The following is a 27356-nucleotide window of genomic DNA, read 5'->3' on the forward strand; positions in this document are numbered from 1 at the left end:
CTGATGGGGGGGTGGTGTTAATTGTCTGCATACCGAGCACGCCGTGTTTGTTTGTCTTATTACATTACGCAGCCGGATGATAATGAACGACGATAGTATACCTACCTACCCCTTTTGCGCCATAACCTCGTATCGTCCCTCAGCGCCACCAGGGATGCGCGCGCGGGGGGTTCATGTTCATAGCTTCATGATCTCTCGGTGCGTTTCATTCGATACGCAAATACTCGCACCCCTTCCGTACGCGCACTTGACGTGACACGGTGTAACCTTGCGAGAGGGATGACATTAACAAAAAGGGTTCGTTACACACCGACGTAAGTAGTGCGCGCGAGGCGTAATGAAATAAAAAATCAAGCGCGCTGCGCGTAATCCGAGACGAGCCGGGCGAGAGACAGCCCGTAAACAAACAAACACCCCATCGAAACATCGGCAAACCCTCGAGAACTTGCAGCACGAGTGTCGAAACTAGCAGAAGTGCTTCGAGTAAAGACATAAAGAGAGTACTTTATGCTTTGGGGAGATATTAATTCTTTGGGGGATCACTATCATTATTCACTTTTTCATAACTTTTCTTTATTCTATTCATATCTCAACCAATTTTCCATGCAAATTAATCAAATTTAGAAAATAAATAAACAAATAAATTATCTACATTATCCAGTTAACAGTTCTGAAAAATTAGTTTTAAATAAAAAGTTATTAATTATTTAAACTTTCATAGCGCCTAAATGTATGCAACCAAACTTACATACGCACTGGAAACCACATCAATTTGTGTCAATGTCTACTTTTAACCTCTGTAAACGTTGTTTCGTTACAGAAATGTGCAATTTAAACGCTGGAAGCTTAAATTATGACTCGCTCATTTCGTTCGGTTTCGTGTCGTTGCGTATCTTGCGCCGGATTAACGAGTTTTTAAAACTTTATTGGTCATTACTTGCGCGTAATTAAATTTACTTTACCATCGCTTCGTGCTGCGCTGCTTATCGCAGCGTTTTCTTCAGTTTTCCTTGCTTTGCGCGCGTTTTGAAGGACTTTTTTCTTCCAATTTGCGCTGCTTGTCTACAGTCGTATTGAATCGTGCCATGAACAGACGATCAACGCGTTCTTATAGCATCCTAAAGCAGTTTAAACGTTTAGTAAACTTTAATACGCGTTGTTTGTATTTTTTACGGGTGTGTTAAAACTATATGCAATTTATTTTCGCCGACATAATATTGAATATAAAAATTAATTTCGTTATTTATTTGGGATTAATTTGGTTGCATTGTATTCATAATGCATAAGCTAATTAATTAATTAATTTTTGCATATTTAATGCGTGCATTTATTTGATGATGCAGGCGCATTTCCCGCGCACGTTGTAAATTTTCCACACGAGCGCCCCGCGCATATACTCACACATATTCTAATTAAATTACTCGCGAATTTTACGTGCTGATGTATTATTTTTGTTTATTGACCTCAGCCGTTCTAATTCACGTCCGGGGGCCGCGACACTCGGGCCGAATTATAACAATTATTATTAATTAATTAATTATTAGCGAGTCGCATTCTCGTAGGCTTCAATTTCGAATGCAAACATTTAACCCGCCGCCCGAATAAATACCTGTCTGTCCAAGTCGGCAAATATTGTGCGTTATTAATCTGATAAACGCGTTGGCGCATTCTTTGACGAACGCTACGCAACAATTATAAGCTGTAGGCTTTAATTACGGTTAATTCACTTATGATATATACGCGCGCCGAATGTACGCCAGCGTTAAAATATTGAACGTTATGTATTTGCCGGACAATGCATAATTAATTGCTCGCAATGGTTTGCAAATGGCGCGCTGTTGCGCATCGTTTGTGTTTAATTATTTAATACCAGCGTGTGTGCATCGCGTTCTAGTCATTTGCTTTAGATTAATTGAATTTACCATCGTTGAATTTAGTTTATTCTATGTTGTATGTACTATGAACTATACGCTATTCTAAACAGCGACGTATGTTTGGTTGCATATTTACTCTGACCTGTTATAATATTGGTTTATCTTAAGCGATGCATTTTTTTAATTATTTTGATAACAATCGGTTGGCAAATGGATGAAATTAATTTTTTATCTTTTGAAACAGTGTAATTTCCTCGTTTTCAATAGATTTGCTTATGAAAAGTAAGTTATAATTAAAACCAACTATTAAATTACTGCTCCGCGGAGGATGGAAAAAAATGAGAAAAACCTGAGTTACTTTTTGTTTTTCATTTCCGAGTTGCGTTGAAATTCGAGTGGTGACTTCATTAACGTCATTACCGTGTCGTTCCGCGCGCGCGTTTCTTGTTTGCACCGACGAATATCTTCGCCGCCGACCCCGCGCGCGCACACTTCCACCACTCGTCGCTCGACGCGGTCTATTGGATCGTAATTGAAATTGTGTGCGGCATGACGGAATGAGAGATGACAGATTGAATATAATGCGTTTGCCTGTGTGCGCTTGGCAACCTGGGCGGCGGCGGCGGCTCCGGGGAAGTGAAAAAAACGCACGCGAAAAAACGAACGCCCCGAATGAAAATCCATTCCGCAGTCGAGTGCGCGACGAGCGACTAATGCGGAGCGTTTTACAATTTTCACAATGCGCCATGTCGAGCAGGCGAGCACACCGGATTCAAGCCCGTGTAACCGGATCGCTTTGAATGCGTTCGGTTTTTTTCTTTATCATTCACCTCTCTGGCATGGGACTGTAGGAGTGTATCCAGCGCACACGCATGTGAGAACAGAAAAACAGAATAAAAATAAAGCGTAAAACGAAGACTGCGTTTAGTATTGTGTGATTTTTCGCGCAGATTTTTGCGGTGTTTTCGTGCGCGAAGGATTCGAGAAGGCCGATGATAATCGAGCCTAATCGCAGCAGTAGTTGATACATGTTAGCCGTTATTCGATTACTGCCCAGCGTGGAGGAATCGATCGGATTTCCCGGGTTGGTCGGGTTCTCACGTGCACATAACTCATATTACGGGCACGGACGGCGTCCAGTCGGGCGGCGGCGGCCGCGGTGGAAAATCGCAACACGTCGAGGCGCGCCGAGCCTTTTATCACATTAGGCTCGGCTATTAGTTCGAAATATGCCGTGTGCGTGCCGGCATAAAAGGATTGCTTCAAATCTAATAACATTAAAATACATTCGTGTGCGTACACCTACGGAACGTATGTAATTCGAGTACCAATCAAGCCCAATTTGATTTATTTGGTTTTGCGTGGTTTTGCAAATTAGGATCTAACAGGTATAGGTAAACCATTGGAAATCATTTATTTGTCGGTTTTTGGGGTAGTTTACTTGTAGGAATAGCAAAACATATTTAATTTCTTAAACTTTGGAAGTTATGATAAAATTTTTCAATTCTTCTTCTTAAAATTTAGCTGAATTTTCATTAATTTCTCATCTAATAAACATGAAATGTCTTTGATTTTTCTTTTTAAGTTGATTTAAAACGAAAATAGTCATTTGATATGATTTTTCTACTTTCAGCACGTAAATTGCTCTAATTTATGCAATTTTATAAAGTTTTTTTTAATTTAATACTTGCGAATATAAATAGTTTTCCTATAAATTTTTCTTTCGGATTTATAATTAATTTAAGCTGTTTTTGGAGGCAAATTCCAGCATATCTCCCTAACAGACATTTGAGTCAAATCTTAGCTTAAAGTTACGTTAAGTCGTGTTGAAGTTTGGTTAGATAATCTTAAAGTGAGGTTAGTTTTCAAATGGCGATAAAACTTGCGCGTAAACCATGTAAACTCAGGCAAAATGCATTCCGCACCCTCTGCAGCATCCCAGCAACATGCAACCAGCGTGAAATGCAGCAGCAGAGTGAGTGTATGAAGGCTGTCGGCGTATTAAAGTTAAACGTAACTTATTACCCGCCGGCCGCCGACTTAGCTCGACTCTCTCGACTGCGACTCGACTCTGCCGCCTCCGCTGCCCCCACCACTGCCCTTATTTATTAAGTAATATCGAAATTACTCGACTGCAGCGCGTATAGATTATATCCAGCGCGCGATATGACCTAAATCCACTCGAACGCCCCAAAACCGGAAGTCACAAAGCGCGAAATTTCCGAGCTGGGAAATTTTTTATATATCTTGACATAAAAAAGTAAATACTATAAAAATCTGTATGTAAATAGGTTACCAGTTAGGTTATGGTATTTTGTTGTTTTATCCAGTTTGAGTTATTTTGTTATAAACACGAGCGGGACGCCGCCGCGCGCGCCCTGAATGCGTTATCAGCTTCGAGAGGGTGGAAATAAAAGCGAGCGCGCCGAAAAAAAGTGTCGATACTCGGAAAGTCGTTGGCTCTTTTTAAATATTAAACTTGTAAATAATCAAGCAGCGAAGCGTGCGTTCGACTGGCCATGCCCGGACGTACACCCTGGATTACGGCGCTACGGCTCATCCTTCACGAGTCCTCGTTCAATAACAAAAGACGCGATAAAGTACAAAGTAAAAAAACATGGTGTTACAAATAGAAATTTTTAAATAACACAAGTTTTTCAGTAGGACTATGTGCAAACTATTAATATTTTGCACAAAAGTGCAAAAAATCTTGTTTCGGCTCGTATTACTGAGTAAATATTAATTTACTTTGTCATTTTAACTTTGTGCAAGTTCATTATTTTCACATTTAGTAAAAAAGATAATTTTTTCACCTCCTGTGTTGTTGTATATCCATGGCGCAAGGGCGCAAGTCGGGTGAGTCAATGGCATTATTTATTTAAGCTAACCGTGTGCAACGGCGAAAAAGTCTTCGGGCCCAGTCACAAACTGATGTCATTAAAACTTTTTAACTCAAGCGAGACGAGCGCGGGGGCGGTATAGGGGTAAGGTGGTGCCCCGCGAGAAGTTTCTCTCGAAGGACTCGTCGCTCCTCTCTTGAATGCATCAAGCTAACTAATTAATGTAACACAAAGTCGAGTCGGGGCTTGCAAATGCGAGTTGTGAATTTACGCTGCGCTTTTCAACATTTCAACATTTGAACTTTCAATTTATATTGTTGCACGCGCAAAAAACTGGCTGCTGACTAGCTGGCAAAGTCCGAAGCGTAAAGCTTAATTTAATGTGCTTAATTTTTTTATCATTAGTTGCAGTAAAGTGATTTGCTTGTTTTGGTCAAATCTAAGTTTATGCTTCTGTTTCTGTTTTCTGCAAAGCGGTTTAGGACACTAATTAACTCTGTTTTTCGGCTGGTTGGTGTAATCCTTTTGTTTGGAGCGAAATTATTTTGCTTTCGGCTTTGTGGAACGTGAGCACCCGCTGGGTTTAAATGAAAAAATATTTTTTAAAGATTTCGCATTTTAATGCGTTCAGCGGCTCGCTTGATTACATTTCAACCCCGTGGAGTCTACCGGCGGAGGGTGCTGACATTGTGTCGCCGCGCGGCTTAGGAAGATATAAGATTTTCTTTCACGTAACAACAATGCGGCACGGTTTCACGACTCGAGGGAGGTTTTAGCGACGACAGTCATTTGATCCTTGCCGAGGGATCAAGTTCGATCACCCAAAACGCTCTTTTCGGAAAGCGAAGCTATAGCTAATGCGCACCACCCCCGCCGCCGCCGCTGCCGTCTGAACAACAATGCGGGACGCATGAGTTTTATTTTTGACAAAAAGTTTATGCATGTTGTAGAATGGTAAATTGTAAAAAATGAAACTTAAAGCTGCAACTAAATTCCAACTCTCGGGTTTTGCAGCTGAGCTGTGCTGCAAGTTGTAATGAAAAATGTTGTCTTACATTAGAAGCGCTGCTAGGGGTAGTTATGTAAAGCGGAGAACGCGCCCGTCTCCACCTCGACCTGCGTGGAAAATTTTAATTACGTTACTCGCCGCGTTTTGTACGAAAATAAATTCCGCCGCGAAGAAAACCAGCATCTAGGAAAAATTAAGCAAAAGGAAGTTGTTTGTAGCGTACTTTGTCTTTGCGGTGTGAGGGTAGTAAACTAAAACTCAAACTGCTTTTTAGAAAAGGGCTTAAAATGTATTTTGTGTTTCAAACTTTACATTTTTCTTTGAAATTGCATAAATTACGAATTATGGTGGTATTACTTTCAGTGTGTAAACAAATTATTTTACGCACTTGTGCTCAAAACTCTTATTTTACGCACCTAATATTAAAAATGTATATTTTAAATTAGTAAAATGGAAGATTTAAGAAAACACTTTATGATTTTTAATTGCATTAATATCATCATCCCTCTTTTGGGTTCTGGGGCACTGGGGATAGCTATCGGCGAATCTAATGACATTAAAAGCGGTGATAAAGATCTCGCCCTACCGCCATCGGACATGAATCAGATGCAGAAAGGGGAGCCCCCAGGAAGAATTAGATTATGACTTTTTTCGCCCTTGCCTTAGACTCCCGCATGTAGATTTATCCCTTTACGCGCCGGAGACGTCACGCTTTTAGCGTTTTATGACGACAAGACAGCGGGACAAAGGGATCACAATATGCTAGCCGCCCTGCGCCAAAATGTTTCAATTTTCCGAGGGTGGTGGCGCTGTTTATGTCTCCCAGAGTGTGACACGACACATCGGATTGAAAGCGATGCGTTTGCAGTGCGAAAATGAAACGCAATAAATTAATTAAGGGTTGACTATTATTACATGTAACGCACCCCCTTGTGCGTACTGCACACGCCCCTACAGACCCAAATATTACACCCGGAAAGGTGATAAATCCTTATTCGGATTGAAACAAAATTTTCTCTTTTTTTTTTCTTCCCTTGTTTTTTATACGTGGAAAATTCTTGTAGTGATAGAACTCTATTGTTTTCTTTTGATTGCACAACCGAAAATGTACTGCTTACACTATAAATGTGCTAGTAACACAGAGGGGTTGAAACTTCGATCACATTTTGGCATTGCTGAAGCGTTCGCTATTAACTATTATCCACACATTCAATTATGTCGGAGCGTTCACGCCTTCGACGAAATTCAAGAAAGTCTAAGAGGGTGCCAATACGTTGAGAGGGGTGCAAACTATTAATCTATTTCTTGGAGCGAACATAATCGACTAACGCGGGACGCACGCCCCGAGTCACGTTTTTCATTACAAAATCGCAACAAATTCCGCTTGAGTAATTTTTCAACCCTTAAATAAACCGCAGCCCTTAATCAAACTTTGCGACATATTTATTTTTTTGGTGATGTTAATTCTATCGATACACTCTGTTTACGCTCTACAAAGTACTTAAATGGGTTTGAAGGGGTTGGTCCGGGGGTTGGAGCGAATACAACCGGAAAAACATGCATTTACGAGTTTGCGCCGGGCGAAGAGGGAAAATAAAATTATCACTCTCGACGAAACAAATTGCCGGAATTTATTTCGTTTCTTGCAAGAGCGCGCTGAAGGGCGAGCCGGAATCATCGGCGATGATGATAATGAAGTCGGGAATTTACGGGCTGCGCACACGCAAATTCGCAAATTTTAACGTTTTTCTCGCGTCGGCATTCAGGGCCGAAATGTGAAGTAATATTATTTGCCTCTTGCGTCCTGCCTTTTCTTTCCTCACACTACCATACATTCACCTCCGAAGGATATTCTGGTGGCATTGTTCTCTGTAACTCAGTTGATGAGCGAAGTTGAGGGGTGGAATTTCGCCCAGTCGGCAGTTTTAGCATTTTTGCATTTCGCGCGATATTAATTTCTGTTTTTCTTTGACTTGCTTCACAGGAGAGTGCCGTGCGGCGCTCGGGATGGAAGAGGGGAGGATTCCGGACCATGCCATTTCGGCGTCGTCCTCCTACGAGGCCAAATCGGTCGGACCACAAAATGCCAGGTAAGTGTCTTCAAAATAAAACTTAAAAATCCTGATTGCTATGGCAAAATATGACTCGGCCATTATTATTATGGGGTTGAAGCGTCGGGCGAGCGTCTCGAGATTGAACTTGGAGTCCTTTCGGGGGTGGACCCACCGCGTTTAGATTTATGACGCATGAAAATAGCTTCTCGTTCTTTCTCGGCTATGTAGATGAATGTTTCGCATTTGCTACCAGGGCAAAATGAATGGCGCAACAATTTTATACAGGGTCGTATTAATATTTTAAATATTTTCAAGTTTATATTTGCCTAAGTCATAAAATCTTGTATTTATGTTTGATAATTTGTTGTTTGGAGTATTTTGCGTTTTTTATGCTAACATTTGAATACGGCGCTGGTCCTGGTGGTTTAAAATATCCCAGGCCATTAGTTGCTTTTGCATCCACTATATGTCGCGTCGCAGGACGTTAATGTCCTATCGTCGCGCGGCATCGGCTCGTTGGACGCGGCGCGCCGCGTGCACGAGATTCCAGCGAGCGCCACTAATATGCCCGCGCGTATGCCATCAGTAACCATTTCGCCGTCGGCCCCGACCCCGGCCAGACATTACTGTCTAACCGATACAAAACCATTTCGCCATCGCCAGCCGGGGCCAGAATTTAATTGACCGGAACGTGCATTACGCCCTGTCCTATCATTTTTCTCTTCTGGTGGTGTATTTTTTTGTCATGGTGCCCACAATCCTTTTTTTCGCAACGAAAATGTAGTCATAACATAATGATCCTTGTGCGGATGTGGCTGGGAGCTCCGCCCACTTGAAACCTAAGCTAGTGGAGCAGCAAGTGGATACAGATAAAGGCAACACAATTCACACAGAGAGACCTGAAACCACCTCTTATTCTCTTGGAATAACAGTTATCTCACTGCGAAAACTATGATGGAGCGTTTTATGTACCAGTTCAAATTTAATTAACTGCTACCCGTGACTAAGGGATGTGTGGGTACTTCATAGTGACTCCAGTTACTAGAAGGGGCTGTTTGTTTGGCCAGGTGCGTGTTGGGTAGTGTTGGCGTTGTCTTTTTCGCATCTCGGATCGTGATCCACGTATATACGCGAGTCTAAACTTTGAGCGTTTTGAGTGTCTGGCAACCCGTGCCATACGCGGTTGAACCCTCGTCCGGGTGGGCGTTTCAGCACATTCGGGGAAGTCGTAAAATTAATAATGAACGTATGCCAGAAGCGCGGAACGCGCATCCGGATGAGACCGGTCATATCTATGTTTAATTAACACGCACGCACATTTCCGAGGCTTGCGGGTGTGGGGAATAGGGCTGGCTTTACCCAACATCCGCTTACAGGATGTTACCGCGACATCTCGACGAATTTATGAAATAGAATTAGTCCGTTTGTAGTCGGCTGCAGGTGGAAGCTGTAGATTGTGGGCAATGGCTCGGAAGATGGTCGAGGAAGGGTGGCGGGTGGTTGTGTCGAGAGGATGGCGGAGGCGGTTGGCCGGCTTCGCACTTTACTCTTTAATTTGCAAATGGAGTGCCGCTAACGCAGTTAGACGCGCGTCCAGGAGCGCGGACGCGCGCGGATGATCAAAGCGCCACTGCCACCCCCATTTCGGGCGCGTATAGTAGGTTTGTGCACCTTTGCGACGCGGCGCCTTTGTGCAACTAGCAGCTCTGCGCCGGAAACCGCAACGCTAAACTGCAGTCTGCGCCTGTGGAATCCGATTTTCGTCTTTCGGAAGCGTTTCTATTGGTCGATTCAAGCACAATCACTGTGCTTCTAATACCTTCATTATCTACAGCATTTCCATATTTGATGTTAACTATAGGCTTAAGTTGAAAGAAAAATGCAACAGATGGCTCTAACCCGTAGGCGTGGTCAATAGTACATAGGCGGAGCTTAATTCCGCTGAATTTAGATTTATTTTATCTATGTGTAGTAGTTGAGTTTATGTTTATCAAAAGTGTGATGTGTGTGCGATGTCGGTTGCCATTTCACAATTGCAATATCGCTTTTGTTGTTCGTCGGCGGCGGCGTTTTGCGACACGGAGTTGCTTTTAGCTCCGGACTGGAGAGCGCATTATGCGAACGAACGCGAGACGCGCCCGGCCGGAGGAAGGAAGCGCGAATACTCGAACGCCGACAGACGAAGAGACGAACGGGCGTGTAATTAATTCGCTTCGCGCAGTCACGCGGATCCGGCATCATCGTCGCGCCGCCATTAAACGCATTAGACATCATCGCATCCGTCGCGCATCGGCTAGACAAACACTGAGTGGCAAATAACTCACAATAAGCACTTAAAAAAAATCACAAACTGTACATATTTATATTTTTATTCATTTTTTAAGGGTTTTATGACGTTTTTTCTGCTGTGGTTTATATTTTTATGTTTGTGGCCGCACGTGCACACGTGACGCAAGCATTAAAAAAACCCCACGGCAATAAATACGTGACTTTTTATTTTTTGGGGTTGCTGCGTATACGTGCACAAATAAGTTTGAACAAAGTTTAAACCCTAAACCCTTTCGCAAACTCTGGAAGTTTAAAATATTGTTACACACTATTTGCTTGAATTGTGAGCCGTTTGATAGAGTGTTAATCTGGGTTTTGCTTATTCAACGCCCCGAGGCATTTGAAGACGTCTTTCCATCAACTTGCATTTCCTTGGCGAGCCTGGGGCGATCTAGGCATTGAGCAATCAACACATTCATCTATTACACTATTTGCCACTCCACGGGCGTACCCTGTTGGCTTGCTTCAACTTGAACGCATTCCGCCAGCGCCAACTATTCAATTACACAATAATATTATTTAAGTTTCGGGACGCAGCTGAATTTCAAGCAAACTTTGGCCGTCGTCGGCTTGTGATCAAAGAATGCATATATACGTATATATAAACACATACAGTGTGTTTGTTTGCAACTGACTGCAATTTGTTTGGAGATATATTCGGCGTGATCCTGTAGATTATAAGCGTATAATGACTAACATCTAATAGCTTGCGCGGGCAGACAAAAACAATGGGTGTCGAAATGCCGAGAGGCACCAAGAGGCACCAAGACGGAGTGTGAGACACTTAAAACTTGAGTCCGAACAACAATTATCCTCGTTTCGACGATTGCCGAGTGAAATCCTGCCATCCGAACTTTGGTTTCAACCATCGTGCGAACAAAGCCCCGGCGGGCATCAAGTCGAAATTCTTAGAATTTGTGATTTTTGTTCCGAATATAAATCTTCTTTTCCAAGTTTAATTCGTAATTGTTAAGGTATCAATTGATTTCTTTTTTATTCGGCGTATAAAAATTGGTTTGCATTGTTCGTAGATGGGGTGTTATAAAGTCTGGTGCCAGTATATCCTTATTTGTTTGGGGCTCGTTTTGGCGCACGTTTTCGCCCCGAAAGCGAATCGAGAAAATCCTGATATATTACGCTTAAGCACATGAAGTCATTTGGGTTCACACTAAAATTTTCGCCCAACTGTGCTGAAAAATAGGTCGTGGTTCTTTGAAAACCACCACCGCAGTTCCTTCAGATTAAACCGAATCTATTTCCGACCGGTTTTATGTTCGAAAGTTTTCGCACTTTTTTCTGTGTTTTATGTGTGTGTGTTCTTGATTGCGTTGATTTTAATCTTTCTGCAGTAATTCGGCACGCGTACGAATGCAGTACATATCTGGTTATATCATGTTCTGGAGCAGCATGGGGGTGGGAATGCCGTTAAGCGTCGAGCTGGCGCGCGTCCAACGCGACAAGCACGCCAAACGCTTCCGGAACGTTTCAATCCTGTCGCATTTCGCGACTGCATGCATATTGCGCACAATTGCAGCCGCCGACGTTCGTAATTGTTATTGGCACAAATGGTGGTGCACCCACAAACGCGCGCGTGATTTACAATTTCGGTAATTTCGACGATTAGCGCGAAACAGCCGAACAATGACAGCGCCAGCGCGCTGAATTTTCTATCGATGAAGCGCGTGCCAGTGGTGATTTACGTAAGGTCACTCGATTTCGACTTAAATTCCAAAGCACGAGGGCCTGAATGTTGGAAGTCTGAAAAAGGTCAGAGTCACTCTGGCCTCATTTGGAGGCTATTCAAAAAACGGGCGTGAAACGCCCGGATCGCGATCGTCCGTAGAGATTCGAGATTTGCAAATGCTCTCCACGAATGCACACATTAGGCCACCTCGTTTTTTTTTCTTCTCCTACATCGCTTTCAGCCATTTTCGCACCCTTCGCGTGCCGGCACGTACTCGACGCGTGCGTGTAATCCAAGCGATCCAAGTGGTGGAGACGTAAAAATGTATTCAGCATTCAATTCGATGAATATTTCGGGCTCTTCAAAAGCCCCCAAAACGCGTCGAGTACTCTGAGAAGTCAAAAAGTGCGAGAGGAATAATCCATTTGTACATCAAAGCTAAGAAAGCTCTGCGCCTTTGCCAAGACTCTCTCGAGAGGGAGTGAAATTTAAACGGCGGAGGAAATTTAACAAGTGATTAGATTTCCCACTCGGTTTTACACGCCATTTGAACATCGCATGCCTTTGGGCAACACTTACAGTTAAGTTTTGCCCGTTTTGCATTTTCATATTAATATTCACCTGCATGCCGATACCAATATATATCGGATGAAGTGGCTGGACGATGAGCAGATGAGCCACTCGAGCGAGTGTTGCACGAGTGCCCGAACGCACATTAGCCGGATACTAGTACCACGGTGCGTCGTCGTGTGGAAAGTGGAAAATCAACATTGGTGACCTACTCTCGTCGCTCGTTCAAAACATTCGACGCCCGCCCGCCCGCTTTTCATACTCTAGCAACGCGCACGAATTTCGCGGCGTCAATGCACCGCGCGGCGCGTGTCGCTAAAATGAAATTTATTCAAGTGGGCGAATCCAATTAGCGCCATCCACGTTTCGACATGTACATGTGTGCGCGGTGCCAAAACAGTTTAATTGGATTATGTTTTCTTCGGTTCAATTTTTTCCAACATATAAAATTGTTTTGTGTCGTAAAACAGAAAAATGTAAAAAGCATGTTCCTGCACAGGTTGCAGCGGGGAGGCTGGAGGTAAAAGTGGCGATGTGTTCACGGGTGCATGAACATTAACCCGGTTTCTCAGTAATCCGTTGCTTTGCTGCATTGCAGCGCATTCGCATTACGGCCATGCAGTGAGTGTCCGCATGGAAAACAAGTGCACGGGAATAAAAATATAAAGCCGTTTGAATCGCAGAAAACGCAAAAGCATTCATTGCGATCATACAAAATTTGTTCGGGGTTTTAAGTTTATCTAAATGCGGTGTATTTTAGGTTGGAAATCCGGTTTCAATAATTTAATCAATGATAAAATGCATAGGAATGTATTTATAGTTTTTTTTGTCAGTGTGAATGTTCGTAGCGGAATAACTCTTAAACCATTGGAGCGATTTTGGTGAAATTTTGTATCTATGCTTGTATAGACTTGAGAATGGCTTTGCTTCATTTTTTTGATTTTTTTAAATAGGATAATAAGCATAAACCAAAGTTTCTAGAAATTTTTTATTTTCTTAACTAATTTCAAAATATACTATTGACGAGGGGCAAATTTCTCTGAATCAGTTAGTTTCTATTACAATCCCAATAATTACTAGGTTAATTATCTTCTAAATTTTACTTCTAATGATTTCCTACTAAATATCCTCTGCTTTTATTCCTACTACCACAACCTTCCAAATCTAAAATCTAACTTAACCTACCTCTTGAAATTTTGGTCTTAAGAATTAGACAATTGAATCGGCCGGCAGCAGCTGTTGCCTCAATATTGCTTCCACTCGAATCACTTGCCCACTCTCTGCCACTCTCGGGATTCGCTTACCAAAGGGACACTTTTGGTGCATCCCCAACCATTGAATGTCTTGCAGCATCTTCTAAACTCTCTCATCCTCGACACCCTCTTGCAGATATTAGCAATTCTTCTAATCGACCGTGACTAATTCGATTTTATCTTTTGCCATCTCTGCTTTGAGCCGCTTTCCCAGTGTATATATTAGTCTGTGCGTGTGTTTATATTCAAATCAGGTTTGAAACATTGAGCGTAATTATTTAGTCTGTCCATTCACCTTCGACAAATTGCATTGTCAATTACACGAATTCGATTATCCCGATAAGGCAGTGAAAATTAATCAAGCGTGCAACTGGCTACATGTGCATGTGTATGGTGCAGTTAATTAATATGTAATTAGGTAGTGATCGTGAAAACACCCTGACGATGCACTCGTCTGATGTGTCTGATTGTCTATGCGCATTACTGATTAATGAATCATCTCATCTTCTCTCCGCTTGAAGTTGCACGAGGTGTGCGTCTCAGATGACTGACGATACGGAAATTGATTAATGCCTTTGATTGATCGAGGGTTGGCTGGCGCAACTATCGGTAACTTAATCGCGTGAGTGGCAAGACAAATTGTTGTATTCACAAGGCTTGACTTTAATTATCGCACTCGAACTAACAACACTTATTAATAATTTAATCAAATAAAAAATATAAAATAATAACTGTTGAATGAGAATTGTGAGATTTTGACAGATGTGTTGTAGAGTTTTCCATTTGAGGGTGGCACACTGGTGTCATACTGCATTGCGCGCGGAATGCTGGCATTGCTATGGCAACGCAACCACCTGAACCCCGCATCTAAACCACCACCCTTATTCCTCTCGCTTGCTGCAGGCTGTGTCGTGTGCGCTCGCCGCAATTTCTATATTCTGCACTCGCTACCTGCGAAGCCTGGCGAGTTATCGTGGAATTGTAGCGACATCCAAACACTGGGGTGGTTGCTTGAGGGTTGTGCGACCGTGCGAGTATGTGCAAGTGGAAATTAGAGAATTAGAGAAAATTGGAGAATATGAAGCCGATACAACCGAAGACAAACTACACGAACATCTTCTAATTGCATTATCTTCGTTTCTCATACGATTCACAAACAATAATACAAGCAATACAACATCTTACCACTTATACCAAAAAAATATTTAAAAAATACATTTAATCAGTTTATAGCCTCTTTAAGGGGCGGAAAAGTTTCCTGCTTAGTTAAATCATTAAAACTTTCTCGGTCTTAACTTGTAACTTAACTTTCTTATGCAAATATATATCTGCTAGGGGCGAGTCGTGTTAAAATATTTGTTTTGGGGTGAGCGCGGCGTGTGTAATCCACATTAGGGCATCAGTCGCGCGAATGGCGGGGACGGGGGTGGTATCAGTTTCGGGCGGTGCCTGTTTGCGCGCCGATAACGAGCTAGCGTATGCTGAACACGTCGTCGCCGACGCATAGGTAGCTGCTTTTCACTTTCACCAACCACCCCATGACGCCTTCATCGTCTTTGTGGTCGTCGTGTGCATTTCTTAGCAGTTGCATTTTCATCTTAGCCGGTTGACCCTTCGACCACCTTTGCACTTGGCAGGCAGGCATGGGTAGGTATTATACGAGGGTGGAGAGCAAAAAAATGTATATGGGAAGAAGGGAAGAATGCAGTCAGTTGTAAAAGTGGCACTTTGGGGTCGGACCGGTGTCGGCTGCACGCGGCACGACTCGCAATGCATGCGGGTTTTCCATCCCCATGTAAGAAAATCGATAGAAGTTGTTGCGCGTTGAATATTTACCGCAAAAAACACTTTTTGGCAGTGTTTCAATGGATTTAACGGTTTAATGCCTCTTTGTTGGTTGTGGTGTCTTAATTTGTAATTTTAGTGCTGCTTGGCTGTAGTGCTAATTATTCCAACCTGTTAGTTTGCCGCTGACCACCCCTTCTGGGCCTATGTAACCCGGGAACAAAGCAAAACTTTCAAACATCAATAGTGGGTATATTATTTTGGCGGTTTACCCCGCAGTGCATTGAATCTGGTGCTGTTCAACTGCGCTTATATACAGGGAGCGAAATCCTGGATTATGCAAACTTTTGCCTCTCGCTGGCTGACCACCGAACGCAGTAGAGGATCATTGTGTTTATTTTCGTTTGGTTTCGCGGCGTTAATGCTCAACTTTTCTTTCGGATGCAAGAAATCTTTGTTTTCGAGCATATTTCATATTTACGTGTTGTGCAATTTTCCTGTTTGGCGTTCTTTTTATTTTCGGAGATTTTATTTAATCCATATTTGCATAATTTTCACTCTGCTAGCGGGCGGCGAGCTCCGCAAGCCTGGGAGTAAAGAAGTTTCCTGAGTGGATTAACGCCCGCGTGTACTTCCACTTTCTTTGCGCGCAAGTTTCAAGTTCTTCAACTCGACAACTGAGTTTTCAACAAGCGGCGTTGTTTAGATCGGAATTAGGACGTTGCACTCTAGGAAAAAAATACGTATAAACAAATTTATTATAGTAAATTAATGTTGTTGTTTGTTGTCGGATGGTGGATGTTGAGTCGTGTCGGGTTGCGTTTTGGGTCTAGCGTCAGGGAGGTGGGCGTTGGAAGATTGTTTGCTTGCTGCGAGCGTACTGCCGCCGCCGACCGCAATATTAACATGGATGCCGTAGACCGCAGCAGTACGCGCGCTGGCTGTTGTGCTGAGGGCACATTCGTACGTTGCGCGCGCTAATGTCGCCCCCGCCGCCTCAATTTAAATGAAATATTACCGCTTTCTTGTTTATACATTCCGAATGCAAAAAGTTTTAATGTAGTATGTTTGAGATGTCCTGGATGCTGCAAACCGCGAAAACAGGCACAAAAACAAAACCGAATACAAAAAAGAGTTTTGAGTTTTCGGTTTGTGTTTTTATTTTTTACTTTTGTTTGCTTTTTATTGAATTCCGTGCAAACGGAAATATTTTATTTACTTTTGCTCAAGCATATTTTTCTTTGTTATTTAGTAAAGTGTATAATTTTCTATAAAGGATAACAGGTGCGGAACACCTGGACAATTAAGCAAAGTACGTTTTGGCGAATTAACTGCCTGCGGAGGTGTGCACGTGTCGCAGGACCTTTTCCTGGCCTCAAATACGTGCGAAAAGGATATCTTCAGATACGGACTGTTTCTTTGTGTGCACATAAAGTCTACGCTACGACTTGCTCTATTGTCTCAACTGTCTCAAACTATTTCAGGATAGTTTTAGTTGAAATAAAATTCCGTGACAAATTCTAACTACATTTTACACTTCGAATGCGGTAAAAGAATAAAATTTAAGCTAATATACTGTAATTTAAGAAAAACACGTAAAAAATTACAAGATACATTAATGTTTTAAAGAAACAACGGCTAAGCGCTTGTTTACACAAGCTTGCGAGCACTCATATAAATCTCGCAAAGTCGACAAGTAGAATGTAGATAAATAAACGTTTCAGCTCTCCTTGGCTGTGTTCTTAAACGTGTGCTTCGTGTCCGTTTATTATTCTTTTGTTTGCCGCGAGTCCTTTCTGCGCAATTTTCCGCAGGACTCGACTCTCGACGCTACTCGGCAGCGCGCTAATTACTGTTTATTTTCGAGATTAAATTAATTTCCACTTTTTTTCTCTCCACTTGGTTTCATTTTTTTCAAATTCATGCTCATGCTTTGTGTGTGCGCCTTGGGTCTCTCACCCGAATTGAGGGCAAATATAATTTTAAGTGGTGTGTTTGAGTTCGCTTAACGCTTTGAGGAAAGCTCCAACGTGGCGGGTTGTAGAGGAGAGGGTAGAGAATTCGTTTTTATCAAAGACGTGTAACGGCTTGAGCTTGTGCTTCTGCAGGGGAAACGCAAGGAAACACGCCGCAACTCGAAGAGGAAGAAAGATATGAACGTTTCCTTTTGCGGAGAGCTTTTCACGGCGTGACATTGAAAAGACGCTGTGTGGCATTCAAACAAACATTCGAACTAAAAAAAAATAAAAGAGTGTAGAAAATAAAAGAAAGCTTTGCACGGTAATCACAACAGCTTTTGGGTTTGTGTGAAGTAGTGCAAATATCTGTTGGTGGCGTTTTATTGACAGTACACGTACACGAACTAAAAAGGAGGAAAATTTAATAATTCGCAGATCGTAAAAAAAGTTTTTCATAATTTTAGCAGCAAATTGATGTTTTCTTTAAGCTTTTTATCTCCGTGGCGAGCTCATTTCGTTGCTAAAGTAAACATGATGTAAGCGAGTGACGTGCGTATCAGCAGTATGTGTATGTGTGTGTAGGGAGGCTTGAAAAGTTAATATCGTATCGGTTACCGACAGGTAATCAAAAGTTGAACTCCCATCGAGACGACGAAAAGAAGCGGGCGCGCCGGGCGAAAAGCAATAGCTTTAGTCGACGTATAAAATATTCACCTCGCTTTTTCCCGCACGCCGCCGCCGGAGTTCTTTTCGTCCTCTCGTCCTTTTTATTTTTCATACGCGCAGCTTAAGTTTCCCGCCTCGAGCGCGCCGGGTGGAGGAAGATCGACGTTTACCTCTACCTGAAAATGTTTGTAAGATGCAAACAAGGCCTGCACGCAAATTCCATCCCGGTGTGTTCAGGTGCGCACGAGGGAAATGCCGAAAGTTCATTCGGAAAACTCGGCGGCGTTCCCCAAGGCCTATTATAAGTTTCAATACCGATATATCATGTAATACAAGGCCGGGTGCAAAGAGGAGTCGGACCACCCCGGCATTCTTCCTCTCGCGCGCGATAAGTTGTGCATGGTTTAACGCAAGATTAATGAGCGCGCGTCTTTCAGCCGCGAGGTGCGATAACCGCGAACGTCTTCGTCGCTTCCGCCCACACCACCTCTCCTCTCAGCAGCCGCAGTTTACAAAGATAACACGCTGTAAAAGGAAATTTCAATGACGCGCTTTTTCGCTCGAATGAAAGCTTGAACTTTTCCCGCAGACAATATGCTGGCCACATCATGAATCGCGAAAGTGTGAATAAAAAAACAAAAACGTGCAACTTTCCGCATTTTATGCATTTTATGCATCCACGCGCGCGCGCGATGCTGAAATATGCATAAGTGCATAACTTTTCTGTTTTCGTGCCCGGCGCCTCCGCCATTTCAGTGTGTAGCTTGATGGAGAATTCGTGTTAGCGGCGGCATATTGGCAATCGTACGCCATATGATGCACACACGTTCGGGGTGTCGCCCTAGTCGAATGTGATAAGGGTTGCGGTGTGGCGTCAAGTCGTTTCGAAGCACTTAGTTCTTTTGGATTTCATACCGTGTGAAACTAAAAGTTTTCATCAGCAATATTTCAACAACTTGAACAAGTTTGCGGTGGTGGCGTAAAACACTCGGTGTAATTTTAGTTAGGACGTGCATGGAATTGCAAGGACGATTGTCAGGACAATTTTGGAGTTGTTAAGTATGTGTTGCGGTCATATCACATCCGCTCACACTCTCTTGCACTTTGCACTTTCTTGAATCTGTTCAATTTTGGAATTTTCGAAATTTACATGCTTGCTACGGGGTAAATTACATTCGGTGGAAAATGGCCAGTCACGTTTGGTATCCACGTACGTGGAAAACATTTATCTTAATGGTTTTACTTGGCATGACGAGGAGTTAAACGAATATGTCCGTGCACGTCCGATTTTGAAGTGGGTCAAATACCTACCACTTCAAGTTTGGAACATATACGCATATTTTGTTTTCATCAGGTTCAAATTACAAAGCGTGTGCTTTTTGTGATTTTACGTCCCTTTTTTTGAAAATTAGAAAGGAAGCAAAGGAGGTAATAACCCAAAGTGGCACATGTTGCGAACAAGGAAACTGCCGTATTTCACTGGGACTATAATAGCCCTGAGGAGCATGGGAGCATGGAACGGGAGCAAGGACCAAGCCGGTTTTTGACTAGTCCCTACCATATTTATCGAAAGATTGTCCGCGCACGATAAGAGGTCCGAATCGCTTTAGTTCGCCCTTGCATTACCCGTAGGGATGATGCTCGTGCTCGAGTGCCTCCGACATATTCTCAGCCTTTCTCCTCACCCTCGACGATGGCAGCGCTGTTCGGCCAGCAGTTACACTCTTACTTAGCACTATTACCGCGCGCGCCCCGGCCGCCATTATGGCGACGTAGGGGCGTACTTTATGATTTTCCAATAGAAAAGAGACTTATCTCTGGCTACACCAAGGGCGAGACCAATTTCTTGGTATAATAACACCACTTATAACACTTTTCGCTACTAGCATCAATTCAATAAGCTATTCTTTGACCCCTGGGTCAATTTCACCGCAAATTTATGTCTTGCCAACTGAATTTTTCGGAACACATCTGCTTTGTGTTTATTAATTAATTTTCTACTTCTGGCCAGAAAGCGGAAAGTGTTTTTTTTTCTTGACCTTTCGCGCAGACCTTTCGCAATTTCGCAACTTTATGACCCGCAGTGTGGGATGGGATGTAGTTTATGCCCAATATTTACGTACCCGACCTGTGTCGTAGCTCCGCGTCGGAATGGGATATGTGAACATAAATATGAGTGCATTAATGTTGCACGAGCTTGGGTCTTCCACCTGCGTCCTCGTAAAACTCTGCCAGCATAAAGGCAACTTTTCTGCCGTCGCGTAAATTTTCAGCGATTAATAATTAATTATATCGGCTCACCCAAAAAGTGTCACAATTTACACTGTCTAAAAATATTTATAGTGTTTGGGAGCTTTAAAAAAAATATTTGACGGAGGTTTGCGGTGTACTCAAATTTTGGTTCAACCCAAAAGTTGTTTCTTTGCAACTTAAATAGTAAATTATTCAGGACGAGATATTACCAACCCGTGTGATATTGCTATCATAAACATAAAACACTTTCGTGGTGTAACCTCAATGAACAGATATGAAGATGGATGCGCGCAGTCATTCTTTATATTTCACTTTTTCATGTTTCGCCTCCGACGTATACACATTTTAGTAAATTAGATTTCATCTCGCGCATCCGCATGCGAGAGAGGTAAAACACTTGCGTTCAACGTTTGACGATTTGTTTCACTTGGTTTTGCATTTGTTCGATGGCGCGCGCGCGTTTTTCGTCAATTTGCGTTTTATTCTAATCAATTTTATTTGCTGCGCTCTGTCGAGAAAATAAAAGCGTTTTATATTTATATCAGTCAATCACTTCACGGCAAGCGAACTTGAAAACTTTTACGAAAAAGCGAAACTTGGCGTGAAGGAGTGTTGGACGAGTAGTAGGTATTCGCTCACATCGATTGGGAATTTATTCCGACTCGCGCGCGCGCGTTCGCGAGCTTTCTTTTTGCCTCTCAGTTGTGAAATCTCCGTTTTTCGCTGGCAGCGTGGTTTTTATTTTTATTTTTGTGGTGGCTCCGTCGCGAGTGAGTATCTGCGGTTAGTAGTGGCGTCGATTCATCGTATAAATCGCGCTTTCTATTCAGGCGGCGTGCGTGGCGCCCGTCGAGTGCGCCTCGAAATCGAGGGATTGATTCACCCTACGAGCGGCACGCCAAGGGCTCAGATGCCACTGCCATCGCCCGGAACGCTTCCGGGCCGTAAGGAGCGCTGTCATCCTCGGGACGAATCGCAATCTTTTCTATTTGCGTTGATTTTTGATGTGCGGACAGATTTTCATGAATTTAGACATTGACACAACGTTTGAGAAGCGGTTTTATTATTTTCTTATGATGCATAAAAATAAAATCTACAATAGAATATTGACCGCATTGACTTTTAGGAAACTTTATTCATTTAAGTTTTATTTTTATATAAATAACACACTTATTTCTTTAATATTGATTTTAGTGCAATTTGATGACATTTTGCTGCGGTTAGAAAATTCTTAGAATGCGAGGGTGAATGAATAGAATTTTTTGAGGTAATTAGCGACGATAATGACCGCATTCACCCTTAAAAAGTGTGTTTTACGTAAGCGCTAAGCGAAATGCGCGCCCGGCTCCCAATCAATTAACGTTTTTCTAAACTGCGTGAACTTTTTTTTCCAACTCGTTGCAGCAAATATCAATTAATCCCGCTCTGGGCCGGGGGCCCTAGTATCTAATGAAATAATGAAATCAAGCATTTAAATTTATTCATCAGCAATTTAGGCGTTTTTTTTTCTTTTAAACTGCCGTCTGCCATTAGCAAGCGTCTAACGTAAAAAACAACTTTTTCTATCGAGGAGGAAAAGTTATCACGACGAAATGATTTTCGTGCGCAATGTATCGGAAAGCTGGTGGACCAGCAGAGAACGCCGCCGCTCATATTATTTATAAATAACTTTTCGAACATGCCCGCTCGTGTTGTATTGCCCTACAGATTGGATTCGACCAGAATGTCGTCCGGCAACGGCGAACACAAAAAGTCGCGGAGGGCAGAAAGCAAAAGGGAAATCACTCGAGTAGAAAATAGAATCCTTTTAAAAACAGATGCCTTTGGGTCGGTCACAACCTGCCGCCGCAGTCTTTTGCCACATGTGTTTCAACGACATCGACGTCGATGTCGGGTTGGCGGTTGGGGAAAAAATTAAATTAGAAACAGCTTGCGCATTTCCACACCCGTAAAATCCCATTAATAAGATGGGCATTAGTTTTCAATCAATCAACGAACAAGTGATAAAGTGATAAGGTGATAAGATTTTAGGATCTTCGACGAACACCAGCAGGGGTGGTGGCACATCAATCAATGCTGATATAATCTTGATCGAAATAAAAACTAATTTATTTTAAGCCAAAACGGCGAAAACGTGTGCGATTGAATTGGTGTGCGAAGTGGGTCGAGGTTTTGTTTTGATTGGACGCTTATTGGAAAAAAGATTGAACAGTTAAATGATGTGTAAACACGAAATTAAAAACGTGGCCGACTCGTCGAAATGTCGAACTAATGTTGCGGAATGTCTGACTCGCCACCGCAGAGTAAAGCCACGGGCCACACGTACTTTTTGTCTTTTGCTTTTCACTCGTCTCTGTGGTGTGGAAGCTCTGGAAGCGTCGACGGTCGACACTTTGGCATTCGATGGTCGAAGCCACTTTGTGTTTTCACAGTTGATGCGCTCCGAACTGAAAATTCACTCAAACTCACTGATTCTTTTGTGCAAGTATATAGTATCTGGAAAACGTGCTCGCAACGAATTGCGAATTATCTCCAACTCCTACTCCGCCCACTGCCAGAGCCGGTTTCATCACTCTTCAAAGTGTGTTAACTTTTCTAATGACAGGAAAAAATTTCATACGTTTAGAGGTTGATTTTGAAGCATGAGGATAAATTAATTAGTGCGCCATTTGCCGCGCTCGGTTGGGCACTAATAACCCTTCATAAATTTGTTTACTTTGTTTATTTCACAAGGCAGGTGAGTCTTAAAGCTAATGAGTGATTAATAAAATTGATATACGCATTCGGGGTAAGGGGTTCGGCGCGGTGCGGCTGGGGAATGTCTGCGAGCTCTCATGGGAGTTTCCTAAGGATGTTTCTTCCTTGCTTCGTATAATAAATCATAAACTCCAAAGGCGGAGTGCGTCGTGTCGTCGGGGCGCTGCTTATAATAGAAACTTTAAAGCGCGCACAAGGACTTGAAGGATATTCAAGCGATGTTTTCTTCATTTACGTTACAATGTCAATCAAATATTGCATATGCAGAATGCAGACATTTTCAATTTTAATTTTTTTTTAAAGGTTTTGTTTTTGAAATTTTGATTTTAGTTGAAATTCCAGCGGTAATAAATTAAGAAATGAAATGAAAATCTCGGTACGCGCGTTTCAGTTAGCTTGCACGAGGTGAAACCTGTGCACAAACTTCTCTCGTATATTATCCCTTTCCATTTCCGGATTTCCGGCGACTTGGGGGGCGCAAAACTAGGAAAACTAACGGCGACGTTCCGCCATCCCCGTCATATTTTCTCGCGTTTTCGTACGTTTCGGCGAACATATAAGTACTTTTAAGTAGGCTAATGGAAGATATAACTTTGCTTAGTTACGTCCTGGCGCCTCCGCCAAAAGGTGAATCCGCAGGTGAATTAAAATCTGCGCGCACGTTTGAAATCACACAAAGCCGAAAGTCGAGGGGCTTTTATTCAAAAGCCGAGTTGTATATATTCGTATAGGATTGCTGTGTTAGATATGCCGAGATCAATTTGCACTTTTTAAGTAATTTACAAAGTGACGAGGATATACGTACAGATATTTCTGGCTGGCGGGTGTAGGGCATAGGTCGCATTTAAATTTCATGAAAAACGAAGCGGTAGGGTTGAAACGGAAGGGTAGCTCGAGCGTAAAGGGGAAAAACGAGGCAGAGAAGAATGGCGCATGGAAAGGGGTTCGGTAATAAACAGCGCTCCTGGGACAAAACTCTCAATTTCCTGTCTATTTTTAATATTCCGCTCCGCGCCCGCACAGCTTTGAGCTCGCGCGCGCATGAGATGCTTTTCATATTTAATCTTTTCCTTGTCGGTTTTCCAACCTCCGTGGACAAACAGCCAACATGCAAGAATGACAACAATGCACTAGCAAACGTTCGAATGTCTGCCTTGCATTATTCAAAATATTCCAAATATTCCGGATTTGCAATCTCTTCCTCCGTTCGCCCAAAGTTCAAAAACAAGTTTCATAAAAATGACGCTCATACATTAAATAATTGAGTTCTGTGTTCAATTTCCGGTTGTTTCTCTACGATATCATTACTAGGCTCATCAGGGGCGCTGAAAAGGGGTGTCCACTTATCATTTCCGGTCTATCGATGGAATTTTCGCTTGGCAATTTTGAGGCGATATCGACGAAGGACTAAGCGATTTTTGTACGCATAAATCATGCTAGCGAGGCAGCCGCCTAGGCGTGGCAGCAACTACTCCTATTATTTAGTAACACACCCCTCGCAGTGGGGCACAGCGAGTGAAAGAGCAACAATTATTAATAAGATTTATGCGCACGCTCCGTTTAACTGGATGCTCATTTCCGTTTGTTGCTTCGGCTACGGGATGATGACATCGGCCAGATTACGGCTGGCGCGCGGGCGGCTCGCTGATGATATATTGCTTGGCTGATGTGCTTCCAACCCTGCTTTGCATGCATTAATGCAAGTCATGAGACCCGTGGCAGGACTCTCGGCCCAGAAACACTTTAAACGAAATGTCAAACGAATTGTTACAAGCAGTTAAGCGCTAGTGCCGGGGACCTAAATTTTGACATTGAATATTTTAACATAAGGGTTGATATTTTACAACTGGACTTTATTTGGTACTTGTAGTTAAACGTTTTACTGCGTTTAGATTTAAATTTTAATTTATACAACGAATTTACGAATTTCGTAAACTTTGGCAGAATATGTTAGATTAGGAGAGAATTTTTTCAGTTAAAAAGTTGATATATTATTGCAACATCTTTTGTGTATCAATATCCAAAATTTAGTGTAAATTAGATGGTTTGTTCTAAAGTTATGCTTGGTCCAAGATTTTTTGGCAACATTTGTTTTTGACGTTTTATCCCCTAAGAAAAATTATGTTTTACATGATAATTTACCAACTTTTCAATTCCAAAGTTTGATAAGTATTGTTTTAGTGCTGTAATAGTCTATTTTTTATAAATACTACTTTTTTTTTCTAATTTTGACTTTATAATAAAATAAAACAAAAAATTCCTAAAATTTTCGATTCAGGAAAAACTGGTTAAAATTCCCAAAAGTAGTTTTATAAAAAAAAATACCATCCCCTATCACTTATATTGATTTCTGGACGTTTTTGAATGCGGATATGAATACAAGTAGCTTGACATACCTCGTGTGGGAAATGTGGCAGGAAACATGTCTAGCCTGGAAGCATTCAACGTGCGTCGAGACCGGCAAAAGACGTAACAACGTAACATGGGGGCGCGCAGCACCCCAATTTGGCTCCGGGCGCACTCAGCATCCGCCATGCCCACACATACATATAGATACACGTCCTGCTGCTTGTGCGGCTGGCAGTCGCCGAAGGCACGCGTGTGCAAACAGCGCAAATTTGCGACACATTCCACTTTTACTCCCGCGAAAGAAAGTCCTTGGTGTACGCGCGCGTGGCTGCAAGATGTTGAAGATGTTCATTACCCCGGATATCTGCGCGCCAAGCACATCATTTACAAATTTCTTCGTTCGTCGTCGCCGAGGCTGTAAATGAATCTCTTCACTCTTGCGCCGCGACGTCGTTGGCGTTTTATCGCCCGCTTCCATCTAGCTGCGCGACGACTCATCAACCAACCGCGTTTTATCACTCACATGTGTTTTTATTTCTTAATTATGCACTCGACCTGTTTGCAAAGCCAAAACCCTCAAGCGCTGTTCTTCAAAACCATCATTAAATCAGTTTTTCTTTTTAATATTTAATAATCACCTTTTGAAACCGAAAAAATAACAAGAAAGAGTGAAGCTTAGTAGTCGCTGATACTACACATAAATATTTTTGTTTCATTCCTTTTTTTATTATTCTGGCATGAGTTTTTTTTTTCGTTTTGCGTTTACGTTCATTCGTTTTTTATTCGCGCGACGAAGTAGAAATCAAGATTTTCGGTGGTGGGCCTCGTTATTATGCGCGTTATACGCCTCGCTGTGGTATAATAACCATAATAATAATACTGTCGTCGTCCTTGGTCCTTCTTCTTACTCGCACATAAATATAGAACGAATCCGAATATCGTCGCTCATCGCTGGCAGCAGCCGCAGTCGAGGAAATGAAACCGCGCAAAAATCAAATGGTTTTATTACCACCAACGGCCCAAACCGCCCCCTGAACCAGAAACTACCCTTAGAACATCACATACATTATATTCACGATTATTTTTATTATACGGATCTTACTAGAAATTTAACACTGAAAAATTAGAGGGTTGATTTTAAGGGTTGAATTATTTTTTTTGTAAGGTGCACGCACGCGGAGCAAAAACGTGTTTGCAATACGATGTGGGACATCGCATATAAATATACATAATAACATTTGCGTTACAATGGCGCGCTTGGTCATAAATACTAAACTCTACCCTCGAATGCGATAACGCACTTCGCCAGGGGCTGTAAAAAAGGACTGCATTATAAATTCCGATATTTTTTTCCATATCTGGCATCCAGTATTGAGTTGCTATATTTATTTTGGTTGAAATAATAAATAATGTAAATTATTGAGTGTTAAAATGACAAATTGCGATGTTCGCCGAAATTTATTGCTTGGCGTCTGAATGAGTCAACAATGAATGAGAAGGAAGGTGGAGAGGAAAGTGTTCTATTCATATTTATCACCTGGTTTTTATGGCTCGGCGCGGCAGTTTCCCAACCGATGGAGCGATAGCTATCGATAGCAATCGGCCAAACTTTGCGAGTTTCATCTTTCAACAGGTGCAAATAGCACGAGACGCGTGCGGATGTTATTTTGGCAACGTTTTCCCAGACAATTCACTTTACCTTGTACGGCATCCTGCCATTTGTATTCGTTTGTATAGATAAGTTTGTATATACGTGATTTTGGCGTTTTCTTTCGATTTGTACATCTATATCGGCGATCTACAATTTTTATTCACTATTCACAACCAATCGACCCTCCCTTACGAGATGCTATTCTCAGCGCAAACGTGGAAATAGAAAAGTTTCGAGCTATCCAAATATATTCAATGTTTGCATGTCATCACATTTCATTTCATCACAAAACGTTGGCGCACAAAAAGATTTCGGATATTCGGGT

The 27356-nt window shown here is 42.3% G+C and overlaps 1 protein-coding gene across 4 annotated transcripts in view; it reads left to right on the top strand.

The window, feature by feature from the left end:
* LOC135794145 (discoidin domain-containing receptor 2-like) overlaps positions 1-27356 on the top strand; it is a 95584-nt gene that overhangs the window by 30016 nt on the left and 38212 nt on the right. For all 4 annotated transcript variants that reach the window (XM_065305314.1, XM_065305313.1, XM_065305312.1 and 1 more), the window contains one exon: positions 7708-7813. In XM_065305314.1, coding sequence (XP_065161386.1) covers positions 7731-7813 — 83 coding nt within the window. In that variant the 5' untranslated portion in view covers positions 7708-7730. The remainder of the gene's footprint in view (positions 1-7707; positions 7814-27356) is intronic.

The sequence above is a fragment of the Atheta coriaria genome, unplaced genomic scaffold, assembly GCF_025399875.1.
Source record: "Atheta coriaria isolate IRGN ID8LTWV9N9 unplaced genomic scaffold, Caltech_Dcor_3.1 hic_scaffold_6_pilon, whole genome shotgun sequence".
NCBI lineage: Eukaryota > Metazoa > Arthropoda > Insecta > Coleoptera > Staphylinidae > Dalotia > Dalotia coriaria.